The sequence below is a fragment of the Perca fluviatilis genome, chromosome 8 (genome assembly GCF_010015445.1).
Source record: "Perca fluviatilis chromosome 8, GENO_Pfluv_1.0, whole genome shotgun sequence".
Classification (NCBI taxonomy): Eukaryota; Metazoa; Chordata; class Actinopteri; order Perciformes; family Percidae; genus Perca; species Perca fluviatilis.
Window position 1 is genome coordinate 40586647 of NC_053119.1, and position 15357 is coordinate 40602003.

At 40.9% G+C, this 15357-nt stretch overlaps 1 protein-coding gene across 1 annotated transcript; it reads right to left on the bottom strand.

Annotated features, from left to right (window-relative positions):
- Positions 1-3629: 3629 nt before the first annotated feature.
- On the bottom strand, positions 3630-15049 carry arpin (actin related protein 2/3 complex inhibitor). The gene is made up of 6 exons (XM_039808793.1): positions 14806-15049; positions 13558-13633; positions 10117-10249; positions 8336-8542; positions 5824-5984; positions 3630-4535 (listed from the first exon to the last, which is right to left on the bottom strand). Exons 1-6 carry the CDS (start codon positions 14895-14897, stop codon positions 4527-4529), a joined length of 678 nt encoding a protein of 225 aa, XP_039664727.1. The 5' UTR covers positions 14898-15049; the 3' UTR covers positions 3630-4526.
- Between the last annotated feature and the right edge of the window lie 308 nt (positions 15050-15357).

The window sequence follows — 15357 nt, forward strand, 5'->3', positions numbered from 1 at the left end:
CCTCACAGATCAGAGCGGTGCCAGCTGCTGAACAATCTTCTGATTTTTCTCTCCACTAAATCCACTTCGAAAACAAGAACCGATCAAGACTGAATCTCACTTTTACCATTATCATGAATTAAAGGGTAACTACCGTTTTTTTCAACCTTTTTGTGTCCAAGTGTCTGATGGAACAACAATCTCTGACGTTGGTCCAATATTAAGAGAGATCACTGCAGTTGGCAGCGGTAAAACAAGCTACAGTATAAGTTAATAGGTAATAGCTTGTATTTACCTTTACAAAAGTTCTGTTTTTGCCGCTGACAGACTCAGATTAATATTCTAAGTGTCTGACAACATTATGGAAAGGATTTCTGAGGAGGTCGACCTTTCTGTTAAAGAGTAAAATCCTTTTTTTAAACATAAAAACATCCGCCAAATTGCATTCGCTAAAGCCACCAGACTCCATGTAAATAAACAGTAATTTTGACATCATAAAATACACTTCATTCAAAGTTATGGGACATCTTTCCACTGTTCCAACCATCACAACACTAGTTTTGGTTGAAATAAACACATACTTTATCGATTTACATGTGAAAATATGTTGGCTCTATACACACTAAAAGTATTGTTTTTTAAATGGAGTCTGGTGGGTTTAGCGCTAGCGACCTCAGAGCTGTTTCTGGTTAAAGAGAAAGGTCTTAAAGAGGTTTTAAAACCTTACCTCTGTAGGGATCCTTTCCATAATGTTGTCAGACACTTAGAATAATAATAATCGGAGTCTGTCAGCGGCAAAACGAGCACTTTTGTGAAGCTAAATACAAGCTGGACAATTGTCCTATTAACTTATATTGTAGCTTGTTTCGCTGACTGCCGACTGCAGCGATCTCTCTTAATACTGGACCAATGTCAAAGATAGTTGTTCCCATCAGTCACTTAGACACAAAAACATTAAAAAAAAATGGTAGTTACCCTTAAATACTTTCAGTTTCCCAGAAAATAACTGACCAAACTGAACTGTGACTGTGCAGCAGATAAGACTGGTACATACCAAAGTAAAAACACAGCAGGGTTTACGTATCGAAATTATTTACCGTATGTTCAAAGCCAACAGTCAAAGTAACAACTTTTGCACAGGATGCTGATATAGCATCAGTCAACTTTAAAGTATAGTTGTCTGTTTGAAAATGTTTATGCGTGATTCAAATTGTACCAGATTTACTTGTTATCAAAATTATTTTACAATCCAAACTTTGTGTCAACTTTTTTGCTGTGAAAATGGTTTGAAACGGCCATTGGTTATATTAATCTTCAGAGTGCAGCGTGATTTGACATTCACCAGCGTTTTGATGCTGCCAATTTCCAGTTGCACAAGTCCAAACTTCCTCTATCGTTATAGGGAACATGTCTATATGTGTATAATATGTTGTAATCGAGGAAACTAATTATTCTTGTAGATTGTTCAAATTGTTATTTTTAATAATAAAACATTGTTATTGTGTTAAATAGGAGTACATGTCATTTTTGTTCAACCTGGTTGAAAATAATACAGGTCATCTTTACTGACTTAGTAACAATGGAATAACAATGATACAATTGTGTCCATGTCATGAATGGAATACCTGGAGGTTTGGATACTTTTATTTGTGCATGTAAAACGAAATGTACATGATTGTTTTTTAGCCTGTTCATTGTTTAAAAAGCAGCCATTGACCATGTCTCTTGACAGAACTGAAGAACCAAATCATTCATTGCACCATTAACCCTTGTGCAGAGCCACCGTCGACTGCGTCCGGAGCTTAGCGCCGCCCAAGACGATTGTGATTGGTTTAAAGAAATGTAAACAACCCATAGCGTTTTTTTCTCTTATCCAGGAATGTATGTGCGGTGTAGCCAGACCTTAATCCGCAGCGCTGTGGGGATAGAGCTGGCAAGCGAGGCTACACGGAGACAGACAGAGGCTGGCTTGTTAACTTCATACATGAAGTGTTGGTCAATATAAACACCATACGAGTTAAAACGCAAAAGAACATTTGTTGTGTTTTGGAGAAAAAACATACCACTGGGTTAAAGTAGGGCTGCACAATTAATCAAATTTTAATCACGATCACGATTTTGGCTTCCCACGATCAAATTTGCGTGATCGAGCGATACTTAAAATGCGTCATTCCCTTCATAGAACAGTTTTTGCTAAGCCAATCTAGCGCTCCATAAACCACTGTCTGATCACATGTCTCCATGAGCCAATCAGAGCTGTTCCCTGCCTGCACCGCGCAGCTTAGTTTCTAGATGTAGACAGTCACAGAGGACAGAGTAACGTCAGGAAAATTCCAGGTAGGAGTCGGTCATCATAAGCCGGTCACAATGTTTACCAGTTTACCGGTAAACGCAACATTTTGTCCCGTCTGTGTTGTTTTTCAGACAACAGCAGTGACCAGTGCTAGTTTGTGTCTTTTAGCTCATAGCTTTAGCAGCAGACTGTTGGACGTCCCGCTGTTGGAAACCTACAGTGAAATACAGACACACTACACTGTTTAGCAGTCAGCATTTTAGCCGTGTTTAATCCAGTTACTACTGTGGCTAACGGTAGGCTAACGTTAGCTGCTGTGTAACGTGTTACTAGTGTTTACTAGCGTGACATTCAGCGATGTTTATGTTGCCTCTAACGTGGGTTTCGGAGCATCAGAGCGCAACGCAGAAATGTAAGTGGCAGTGTAATGAGCCACAGAAATCTGCGTAGCTATTTCGTCCGGTAGATACCGGGCACCACATGCGCCGTTAACGTGAACAGAAAATTGCGTTGCCTGTATCTTTCACGGCAAACATGCATGTGTGGAAAGCGGTCGCACAACACCTGAAATGGCATACTCCTTCACAGTATCCTTCAATAAAGGAGGAATGTAGCACAATATGGATGTATTAGTAGGAATGTAGCACAATATGGATGTAAAAGCAGTTATAATTATATAATTATGTGACAATAAAATTTGTTTTGGCTAAAATCAACAAATAATCGTGATAATTAATCGTGATCTCAATATTGATCAAAATAATCGTGATTATCATTTTGGCCATAATCGTGCAGCCCTAGGTTAAAGGTATAGTAAGTGATGTTAATCTAATACAATTTTTGTCAAATTCAGTGAATATTTCCTCATGGTCACCTAGCTCTCTGTTAGAGCTAAAGAAGAGAGCTAAAGACGACAGTATTGAGGTCCATTGTACACTCTGTGCTGGTGGCGACAAAGGGCTATCTAGCTACGAAAACACTACGTCAAATTTGAAGAAACATTTGGAGTCGCAGCGCTGCAGTCAAACTTACAGAGCAAGTCCCAGCAGGTGGTGCGAAGCAGAGAGAAGGAGGCCCCCCACCACCCAAACAACAAAAGCTGGACATCGGTGCAAAACCAGTAAGTGGGGGAGAGTTGAAGAAGTAGGTCGGGCAGTAGGCCTATGTTGTAGCGGAAATGCTGCCCTTAAACACGGTGGACTGGCTCTCTTTCGTGCCATAATAAACCAGATCCTACTACTGGCAACGCCGAGCTGCCTCACAGTAAACCAGCTGTCATTTTTATGTTGAGGCTGTGGGGGTGCAGTTGCTGAATATAACTAATAAAGTAACTTGTAATCTAACTTCATTACTTTTAAAATCAAGTAATCTGTAAAGTAACTAAATTACTTTTATAATCAAGTAATCTGTAAAGTAACTAAGTTACTTTTTCAAAGAAACTGTGGCAACACTGGTAGCGAGTGTGTCCATGGCGCACACAGCTGCCCATACTTCCCCAAAAAACTAAATGTATCGCAGAGCCCGGCGTCATCCAATCCAGAAAGAGCGCCATGTGTAGTTGTTGAGGAGCCGATAAGCAGAACCGAAATTCATTTTCATTTTACGAGTACACAGTTCTTGGCATTTGGATTGGTTTTGGATTCGGTTCTAATTTGGAACTGGGTTTTCGGTTCCCAACCCTACTGTCAGGTGGTCAAACGCTTTTCCAAATACTTCAGTTGTCACACAGAACTAAAGCGGTGTACTGAGCCTGTGAAACGAGAAACAGCTCTTTAAAATACGAGTCTCTCTAGACAGGACTTCAATTACAGTATGGAAGGAGCAACAAGTGTGCTGTAAAACTACAGATATTTGGGTCACTAATACCAGGCTATGCAGATACTCTGGATTAAACTTGGACACAAACAGGCAAGAGTAGAAGAATAAGCCCAAAAGATTAAAAAAAAGCAGAGCTTAAATTCCAGTCATATAAATTTGGGGATCTTATCCAAAGTATACAAGGGTAAAGTTTCAAAGACAGTGTGCATCACAGCTAAGATACACACATGGAGCTGGAGGAGTCTGGTCCCATATTGTAGAAGTGACGCCAGGTTTCCAGTCCCAAGGCCACATATGTAAGAGGTTAAGTACCCCGGTAAAATGTGGGAGTCCCAAGGCCAAGACAGAGACACAGGAATGGATCCAAACTGAAGCAGTTCACCCTGGAGACTGGAACAGAGCCAAGACATCAGGCTGATGGGGGGGGGCGGCTTCTTCAGTCATCCTGAGAGAGAAACAAAGTGGGAAGAAGTATTTGTCGAACACATCACTGGCTTTCTATATATTGTGAACAACAGATGCAGCCAAAGACGGATTCGGCTGTTCACATCAATCACAGCGTCTTCCATATCCATTTTAGGGCGGCATTATTTTCACTGTCCATTAATCTTTAGAGTATTTTCTCGATTAATCCATTGGTTGTTTGGTCTATAAATGTCAGAAAATGGTGAAATATGTGTATGAGTGTTTCCCAAAGCCCGAGATAACGTCCCCAAATGTTTTTAACTTAAATATATTCAGTTCACTAACAGAAAAGTATAGAAACTAGAAAATATTCACAATTAACAAGTTGATATCAGAATTTTTACTATTATCAAAACAGCTGGCGATTAGTTGAATAGTTGTGTCACATGTAAGTGTCACATGTATAGTACAACGAGGCTGAGTTCCCTTACTCAAAACTGCTAAAATGCAAAGCAACCTATTTATTTTACCATCTTGTATCATTAATGTTTTGTATACATCACTGGTTCTCAAATGGTTTATACAAGTACCACTGGTGGTACGCAAGCTCCCTCTAGTGGCACGCGGATGGAATCTCTGATATATTTTGAAAAAAATTAAATGAATGAATTTGTTTAAGTTTAATATTTTTGTTAAGATATCAGCTACATCCAAAATTAGTTATGAGATGTGATGGCAAGACAGTAAGCAGAGGTAAAAATGAACTGCAATCCACGCTCCAAACAGAAACTATTAGGAAGAGAAGTGCAAATTTGGATTCAGGTGGGGCAGGACGTAGGAAGTACAGCGTGGCTGTGGCTGACAAGAGTCAACAGTATATATAATGTTATTAGGAATAAACCTGCCTCCTGCATGAACTGTCTGTAGCTACATATGGCAGGTTGTCGCTGCCGTCGGCCATAGAGCCCAACAGTGACCGCCCACTTTAACGGCTCTGGTTCCGGAAGTGATTTTCCCCGTTCAATTGTTCCATTGAAATTTCAAAAACTGTTTATTTAAAGAGTTTTAAGCCTGGAACCAAGTCAAACATTTATGAGATGAATCGTGAATATAAAACATTTGATTCTGTGCAAAAAAACGTTTTGAAAACGGCAAAAAAGGCCAAAGTACAAGACTGTGTAGAGAAACTATCATAAACTTGAATGGTAGAATCTGGATCTAGCCGTTCGCGGTTACGGACGCGCTCAACGGTAAATGTAAATCGTAAATTTTTTAAGCGATTCCAAGTTGCAACCGGTTCTCGAGGCCCAATCCTAGTCCTCACTCACCCATTCATCCTCCTCTGCTCCCTCTCCTTGGCCGGGCTTCTGAGTGCTGACTGCGTCTGCTTTGTTGGCCATGATCTTGTCCGTCCACGACGCCCCGGCCTTTTCATCGCCAGCAAAGTTACACTTGGTCACCGTGCCGCCGTCCACTTTGGCTAAGGAGACTGGAAGCACAAAAGAAAGGAAGACCGTGAGTTTATCAAGCGTCCAAAAAAAGCAACAGACATACAGCACAGATATAAATAAACATACATAACAAAAACAGAAAAGTCTCTATGAAAAATGTGTAAATGTAGACGCTGTGAACAGACCAGAACTGTCCACTGCACTCAAAAGGTTGAATATCAAAGGTCCGGATGACTCTTCTGCATATGAAAAAGGTCAAACACTGTTCATTTCCCTTGAGCTTAGTTGTGAAACTATAAGGAAAAACAAACATTTAATTACAGTCACTCCCCACTGCCAACACTAGGACGAGTTTGATAAATGTGAGGGTTATGAAAACCAAAAGGACCCTCTGGCTTTGAAAAACAGTCAGAAAACAAATGAAAGAGCTCTGACCCAAACCTTGTACTGCAGTTGTTTCCCCTGACAAAGACCCACTTCAGACGACTGACTTTAAATGGGTAGCTGAGGCTTAAGCATGGTTCACACTGTCAAGTATTCTTTCCTTTTAAGGCTAAATGTGGAATAAGGGCATGCTGGATGCACATGCACCGTTGTCAGTGGAAAGTATGTGGAAGCAGCTAAGCCGTATAACAGCATGGTAATTAAAGGTGGAAAAAAACAATCAAAAACCTGTAAAATATGTATCAAGTTTTTAAAATTGATTCTTTTCCCTAGAATCTTTTTTTTTTAAACAAATTATTCTCCTTAATATTTAATATTTCATTCACTACAAAGTCCACCCTAAAAATACCCACAATGCACATCTAATTTGAGCGTACATACGATGTACCAAAGAATTTCTAATATAGGAAGAAGTTCCACTCCCTCGTTACTTCCGGCTTCTGAACTGGTTGCAGTTCCACCAGAGTTCCATATAGGGGGCGCTCACAGGCCAGTGCAGAATGAATGGGGCTCTATGGAGCTATACCCCTCAAAACCCACTTTTCTCAGGATATCATTTTTTGTCTATGAATTTGAATGTTGCATTCGAAAGGGGAGGCTAAAAAAATACACAATGTTGTGTGTTAGATTTTTTTAAAGTCACTTTTTTGTTCTAAAAAGCCTTTCAAAATGTCAATGACGTCATACACATATACGGCCAGAGATACTGCTTTACGGCGAGCTCTGAGTCACTTCCTGTGTTCTCTCGAGGCATCGACAACACAGCTGACAGGTTAGTCTCTCTCTGTCAATACACGTGCTAGAAAGAGGTTTGCTGATGTTTTAAAGACCACACCGAAATATTCAGGCTCTGCTTCGGATGCCGTCAAGTGGGATCTCCGATCGTAATCACTCCTTCACTGACCAATCAGCATTCATTAGCAGAATGCTAGCGAGTTATGGGCTACAACGACTCACCCTGTAAGAAAACTAAAGGACATAAGTACTCGTTCATTCAACTTTCGACCTATAATCCATGTTGAACTTGCAAAAACTACAATCAAATCTGAGGTTTCTCAACGACAATCAGGCGAAAGAGACAAATTTAGCCGTCTAGCTCCATAGAGTCCCATTCATTCTGCACTGGACCGCGATCACCCCCAGTGGAACTATGGTGGAACTGCAACCAAAATCCGGTACAATGGGGCTGGATAGGGAGTGGAACGGCTTTCCGTAGACCGGCTTTGGATGTACGCTACATTTTACTCCCATATACCACAATGCAACGCGGCCGTGTTTTCCCGGAGGAGAAGAAGAAGAAGCAGAAGGACCGATAAAAACTGAAAAGGAAAAATGGAACGGGCTTTGGTTTCTAAACAGTGGAAATGTAACAACCTTTTACTCTCCTCCTGAGGGCTCGGTTTGTTTCAGGGACGCCTTAGGCCACCTGCACACTGCCTGCGTGACACGCACGTCTCAGGCGCGGCTCGAGCTGTGGCGAAAACGCGTGCATGTTAGAAATAGGACCAATGCCTATTTTTCACGCCACACGCCAGCGTGTTGGAAGCAATAGGACATAGAATAGGAAAAGATGTTTATATGACATTTAGACACAAATACATTTAATAAATGACATTTTGATGTTTGAAAGTCTCAAGGTTTTTACATAAATGCAGATATATAAATGTAATAAAAAAATAAATAATAATAATTATCGATTTTCTAATATTGCACCTGTCAATCCAGAAGGAAATATTCTGGAGCCTATGTTGCCGTCAATACGGCCGACGTTGTCTTTGCTGTAATCAGATCAGTATATATTTATGTTTATGTTTATGGGAAACATCCATGTGTGTAGACAAGGCTAGCAGCAGCAGCAGCAGCAGCGCCGCGTCAGACCCGTTTCTGGTGTGGAAAGACAGAAAACGCCACGCAGCCGCCACGCAACTGACACATACATACTCACATATAAAAGGACTGTCTCCTCGGGTCTTCAGCCGTATATCCTGTCCCGTTTCCAGCTCGGTTGTGTCCATCTCTGACTCTGGGTACCAGAAGGCCCAGGTCCCGCTGGGTCGGTGCTGGTCAGTAATCTTCACCAGCTCAGCTTTGTTCACCATCGCTGACAGCTGCTCCTCAGACAGACAGTCCGACTCCCCTTTAGCCTCCACCTCTGGACGGACACAACACGGGCACCAAAGCCAATCATCAGGATTTAAAGCTATAGTACGCAAGTATTTTATATTAATGAATAGGGTTGGGCATCATTTGGATTTAAACCTATCTGATTCAATTCAATTTATTTATTTTATTTATAGTATTGAATCATAAATCATAACAAGAGTCCAATTCCAATTATTCCTTTCGCTTCCGGTTCTTATCGTTTCTCGCAGGGCTGTAGTACTTGAGTCCGCACTCGAGATGCTTTTCTGTTGTTTTGGAGTCGTTGGTATTTGGACTCGGACTTGTCTCGGACTCGGCCATTGGACTCGCCTAATATTCTAGTTGGTCTGGACCGAGTCCAGCACTATATGCTTTTGTTCTAAAGTAACTTCCTCCTTTAAAACAAAACCATTGATGAATGCGCTCGTTCAGAAAACAGGTATTAGTTTAATTCAGAATCCATCCAGAACAGGCATCGAGATTGGTCGCCTGGTATACACCTGGCTGCATCATATACCAAAATCATCAGAGATCTGTCATCTTCATTTAGTCACAGACACAATGTCAGCAAGCACTGTACTATCAATTCTTCAGGACAGGTAATAAGTTCAAGAATGGGAACATTTCCATTTTATATTTTAAGTAGATAATAATATGGCCTAATTTGATCCTATAGTGTTACTCTGCACTTGCTTTTTGATTATTACAAATATTAAAGCAAAATAGTCATCTTAAAATAGAAGATATACTGTCTCTCACATCACATACATTATGAACAGGTAGGTAAATGGTCTTGAAGAGGATTCTTTTTTTCTTTCTCGGTCATGACTGTCTCTCATTTGGACTCGGTCTCGACTAGTCCTGGTCTTGGATTTGTCTTGGACTCGACAAAGGTGGACTTGACTAGAGCCCTGGTTTCTCGATTCCGATTCTTTGAGGGGTGAAGTTAAAACGGGTCACATGTTTATTTCAGATAAGATAAGAGAACATTTTATTTTGAGTCAATGGTGATATACAGTTTTACTGGGCTTTTTCAACGTGTATTCTTATGTAAAGCACATCAAAAAAATATTCTCGGACTTATAGGAAGCCAGTGCACGGCTCTAAGAACAGGGGTGAGGTGTCCAAATGTTCTGGTTTTTAATGAGGACTCTGGCAGCAGCGTTCTGAATACACTGCAGTTACTCAACTGATTATCTACAGAGACCTGTAAAGACCTGTTACACTAATCAAGTCTGCTAAAAACAAAGGCATGAATGATCCTGTTGAGACATGAGTCTTACTAGTTAAGGGTGCAGCTACAGTTCAAAAATGTGTGGAGGAAAAAATAAATAAAGGTGGGTCTCAAACACACACTGCCCCGGGGGACTGTGACCCGACAACAAGCCTCGCTCAGCCAACGCCAACACACACACACACACACACACACACACACACACACACACACACACACACACACACAGATTCATAATTGAATCTTAAACTATAACAACATGGAAGACAAAACACTCTGAACAGAATTAGGCTTGGAGAGGAAATGAAAGACGCAAACATGAAAACACACGTTTGTTGTCGTCTACTCACTGTAGGAGGACATGAGGAAGCCGGTGTTGACCTTTTTGGTGTCACTGAAGTTTGGCTCCATCTCCGTACCACCGACATCGAACTTCCTCTGATGGATGCGGCTGGGTTTGATGTACAGCACGTAGAAACGGACCTGCCGGTGACAGAAACAAAGAGTAGGAGATTCTAACGGTATGATTACCTTCAGCAAAAATATCACAGTTTCATTCACCGCTACAGTTTGTTTTTCCTCCATTGAACACAATTAAAGCTGTAACAATTCACAATTTTACTATAGAAGAAGAAGAAGAAGAACGTCTTTATTTATTCCGCGATAATATTCACAATTTTCACTCTGTTAGTACAGTTGCACACACATTGAACACAGACCTGAATTACAAACATGCTCAGGACCTATACATGCTAAACACACTAATGGAGAGACGTGAGAGTGAGGGGGCTGCTCCTTAAATTATGTTTAGTCTATAATTTAGTCGAAAATGCTGATAAGGAAATCTTCTAAAGGCAGTTTGTGATTGGTTCCTGCAGATTTGTAATAGAAACAGGATAGAATAACATACAGGTTTCCAGCCTGAGCTGCAGGGAGAAATCAAATCGCCGGCAGATCCAGGGTTCGTACACCTTTTCCAAGGTCAAATTCAAGCACTTTTAAGGTTCATTTTAAAGCTTCTTCCAGCACCTTACACCACTGTAAAATATATACCAATACATAGTCAAAATTATTATTTTGTGTTTTTGTCACATTAAAAGACATAATGCTATAAACAGCCGAAATTGTGTTTCGTAATAGCAGGATCAGATAATTAAGCAAAACACTAGTTTTATTTTTCAAAATTTAGACTGTGCTTGCTATCTAACCTGCCTGAGTCAATGTAAAAACAATTACCCCAAACAAAATCACTCGACAGGTTCACTTCACTAACCCTGAATTATCACCTTCTCTTCATGGTTCCTAACATAACATACAGTAAGACAGCTATGGAGAGGGGCACTGAGTGGGGGGGTTCTGAGCCAAATGACATGCAGCTGGCTCATTCTGGGTCAAAATCCAGGAAAACAGTTGTTTATGCTACCCTTAATTTCAGTCTTTTCACATTTTTTTGTGCCTATGGATAAATGTCCAAATATCGCTTCCCAGATAATGTGATTTTCAGGCTGTAAAACTGAAGTAATTTCAAGGGCTAAAATATGAAGAAATAGGATTTGAACAGAAATATTTTACAGGCATTGGTTTTGGGACACATTCTTGATATAGACCAGGTTTGAACAAAATCTGAGACAGTGCAACAACAACCTGTACTTCCATTTTAACCCAGAAGACTCTGACAGTGCACAGGCACCTGCCTGATAAATAGCCTATATTAATTGAAAAAAAAAATTTATTTCATTGCATAGACATATACATTTATCTACTGGAATAGAGCAGTGTAAATATTGCATAAGGCCATCCAGACCCGTCGCCAGATCTCAGTCTTAAGGGGGGCATATGAAATACATGGGAGGGCACAATTATTATTAGCGTACAGTACGTATATTTATAATAATCATATACTCTTGTTATACTATTCGCACGTAATCATCACGTTAAACATAACCAACAGCAATATGACCAGGTAGCCTATATAGCCTACAACACATTACATAGAAGCAATGTTATGAATATCCATAAAACACTTGACTATACAACATATTAGATGTAACACCAGAAGCATCTCTCAAACATTGCATTTTAAAGCAGTCAACAGAAGGATATGCATTGCTATGCATGTGCCATGAGACACACACGCGCGCGCACACAAACACACACACACACACACACACACACACACACACACACACAAACACAAACACACACACACACACACACACACACACACTTTGAACCTACCGGTACTTTGAGTGGAGGCAGCATGTCCTCTCTCCAGTCCCTCCTGTCATTTGAAGCTGCATGCTTATTTAAGCCCTTGTCTGTAAATCTTAAACCCCTTAATGAAGAAGGTCGCGTCCGATGATACAGATGTGAATTTCCTGCAGGCCTAACAAAATGCGGAATCCTTTTCCACCGAGTAGCCTACGCAAGCCAGTCCCTGTTCAAATACCAGTTTTTTTTTAACCAAACATTTTGACTGGATATTTCCTCAACACAACCTGTTTGGGTTTGTCCGTCACACCCCCTGATTCAACAGTTAGTTATGGCCCAAATGCTGCCCCAGTCGCAGTTGCACTTGACCTGCAGGTCCTGCCAGGCCCAGGGTCGGGCTCCACGGAGCTACTAGCATCAGGCTCAGACTGTCGTCCAGGGACTCCTTCTCCAACGACAACATCAGGAGGCGTCGGTGTCGTATCCAGTTTGGCAGAGGAGAATGTTGGTGGGCTTTTCAACCACTTACGGATATCGATGACGAACTGAAGCGAGTAAGCCGGCGAAAACTCATCCAGCTTTCAAAAATGTGCGGTAACCGTTGAGCGGCTACACTGACGTAGGCTACGTAACGTCGTAGCCTAACTTTCTTTTTAGTAAGGCCGTGATAGGCTGTTGCAGTGTAGATTCCCATCAATCAAACAAAAATCACACCATTGTTTATTTATATGCAACACAAAATTAGCAACTATGATAATATAAAATTAAAGTAATTTTTTTAAGAGGTCTGTGCCTCAAGTGGGGGGGGCACAAGCATTTTTGGGGGCGGGCCCGGCCCCCTATGGCCCGCCCATAGCGACGGGTGTGAGGCCATCCTCAACCTTACAGTAGGCTACTTGTAGGACACTCCATCTGACACGATTTCTGTTCAGCAATCGATTGCTGATATGCACCGGGCAGGTTTTAATTTACGGGTAGTAACGTTACAGTTACTGTGATGTAACTTTGGCTATGTTCACTGCATATTCCACAAATGAACGTGCCATAACGGACATGCAATACTAACATTACATTACATTATCACACCAAGTACTCTCAGTCACTTAGCTAGCCTGCGAATTCCTAGCTAGAAGTTACTAGCGTAAACAAAATGTGACTCGAGAGCGCAGACTCGCCCACTGTGAAAAGCTGCACGTCTTTGTTGCAGACTTTACAAGAGGCAACTCTTGGGTTTGTAGGGTTTGTCCCCGTTTAATCCATAATTTGTATTTTTCATCTTCCAGCCAACGTTCTTTGAAACGACAGCCTGCCGATATTACGAATCCCGCTATTCAAATTTTATCCAAATTTTTCAAACCTTGAAAACACAACATCAAAATTCAAGCATTTTCAAGGATTTCAAGCACCTGTACGAACCCTGCAGATCGAGCTGGGTTTACCCAGTCTACATTATTCCACTTTTGGCTGGGGACCCCGAGGAACCCTCTCAAGGATCCCTGGGTGTCCCCGAACCCCACTTTAGAAACCACTGTTTTGGGTGGATGGGTCATGGGTGGCTAGCTGGATTTTGCCTATAGTACCTTTTGATTGTTGATGTCACTGATGGCATGTCTGGAAACATCCAGTAGCTTTCCTTCTAGAAGAACCCCCTGGCCGCTGTGTGGAAGGAAAATATCAAATATTAAAATCAGTCCACTTCCACATTCTGTTGCTTATAGGAGAACTAGCCTACGTGCAACACTTTCAAATTCCTGTTCTCCCAAGAACAGATGTGTATAATGGAGACCAGTGGTGGAATGTAACTAAGTACATTTACTCAAGTACTGTACTTCAGTACAAATGTTGAGGAACTTGTGCTTTGAGTCTTTTCTTTTCATGCCACTTTCTACTTCTACTCCGCTACATTTCAGAGAGAAATATTGGACTTTTTAATCCGCTACATTCATCTGTTCCAGCTTTAGTTACTAGTTACTTTACACATTCAGATTTCTGCAGACAGAACACATGTAGTTTATAAAATGATGTTTGATTCTAAAGTAAACTAGCCAACAATATAACGGCTACAAGTCCAGCTGAGATGATGAGACCATTAAACACACAGCTGGTTGGATCCTTTACACACACTACAATGGGAGGAGAGTTCTTTACTTTTAATACTTTAACTACATTTCCCTGATGATACTTACATACTGTTACTGGAGTAACATTTTCAATGCAGGACTTTTACTTGTTACAGAGTATTTTTACAGTGTGGTATTAGTACTTTTACTCAAGTAAAGGATCTGAATACTTCATCCACCACTGATGGAGACCTAACAACCAAACTCCTTTAAAAAAACGGTCATATCAGAATCAGAATACTAATTGTTTAGTTGCAGTTGCTCACAGTCAAATTCAAGGTAAAAAAAATATATATATAAGAAAAGAGGGACTCAATAAGTAACGTTATAAAAGGCATATTTGAATACATTTTCAACTTTTAAGCTATAAAGTGGTTGTACACCTAGTGTACATTTTTTGTCAACTGAAACACACGATAGAGGGCGTTGGCTAGTGTATAAAGTTACACCAATACAGCATTTTCAGTTGTATTGACATTAATAAGTGCTGCCAGGGGATTCTTTGAATGCCGAATATACAAACACGAATTACTTCTTACCAAGTGATTTGTGTGAGGTGCGTACATGAGATTTAGCTGCTCTAAATCTCGGGGGGGAGTCAAGTGTCCCGATGTGTCAGTGGGGTTTGGTGCTGTCTCTCCATCACAAGGAAAACTATGTATCATACTGACATACTAGAACTAGCTCCAACTCCTCGGAATACTTTACCTTTCATACGTAGAGGGAGACCACACGCGGTCAAATTTCTCATTGTGCACTGGTTTGTTCTGTAGAGACGTGTTGTGATAAATTCGGCTCATCTTTCATAAACTTGTATTGCAACTTTTCTCCGAGATTGTTCCTGTTTCCTGACTTCCTGTTCCTGAGCCCAGCGAGAGAGGGGCGCTTGTTTTCCTTAAAGCACGGGCCGACGGCTGACAACTGTGCAAGAGATGAGGAAAATGACTGTGGCATGCAGTGAACACAATTTAGGCGTACATTTTTTTTTTTTTTTTTGGGATGCTGGGGATATGCCCCCACACACACAATACCACACACACTCACCTTTATTTAGAAGAGGTAGGCCTATATTTATATAATAACAGCAGTTGAATATGTATTTGCATGTGTACATGTATATGTCATATCTATTTTACAGGATGTACTGCCATATTAATAGGTCCTGCACCCCCACACCGGTGCTTTCAATTATTCTGGCTTAGACCTCGGGTTGACTATTATTATTGGTACATGTGCTCCACCATATAAAGTGCCACACAG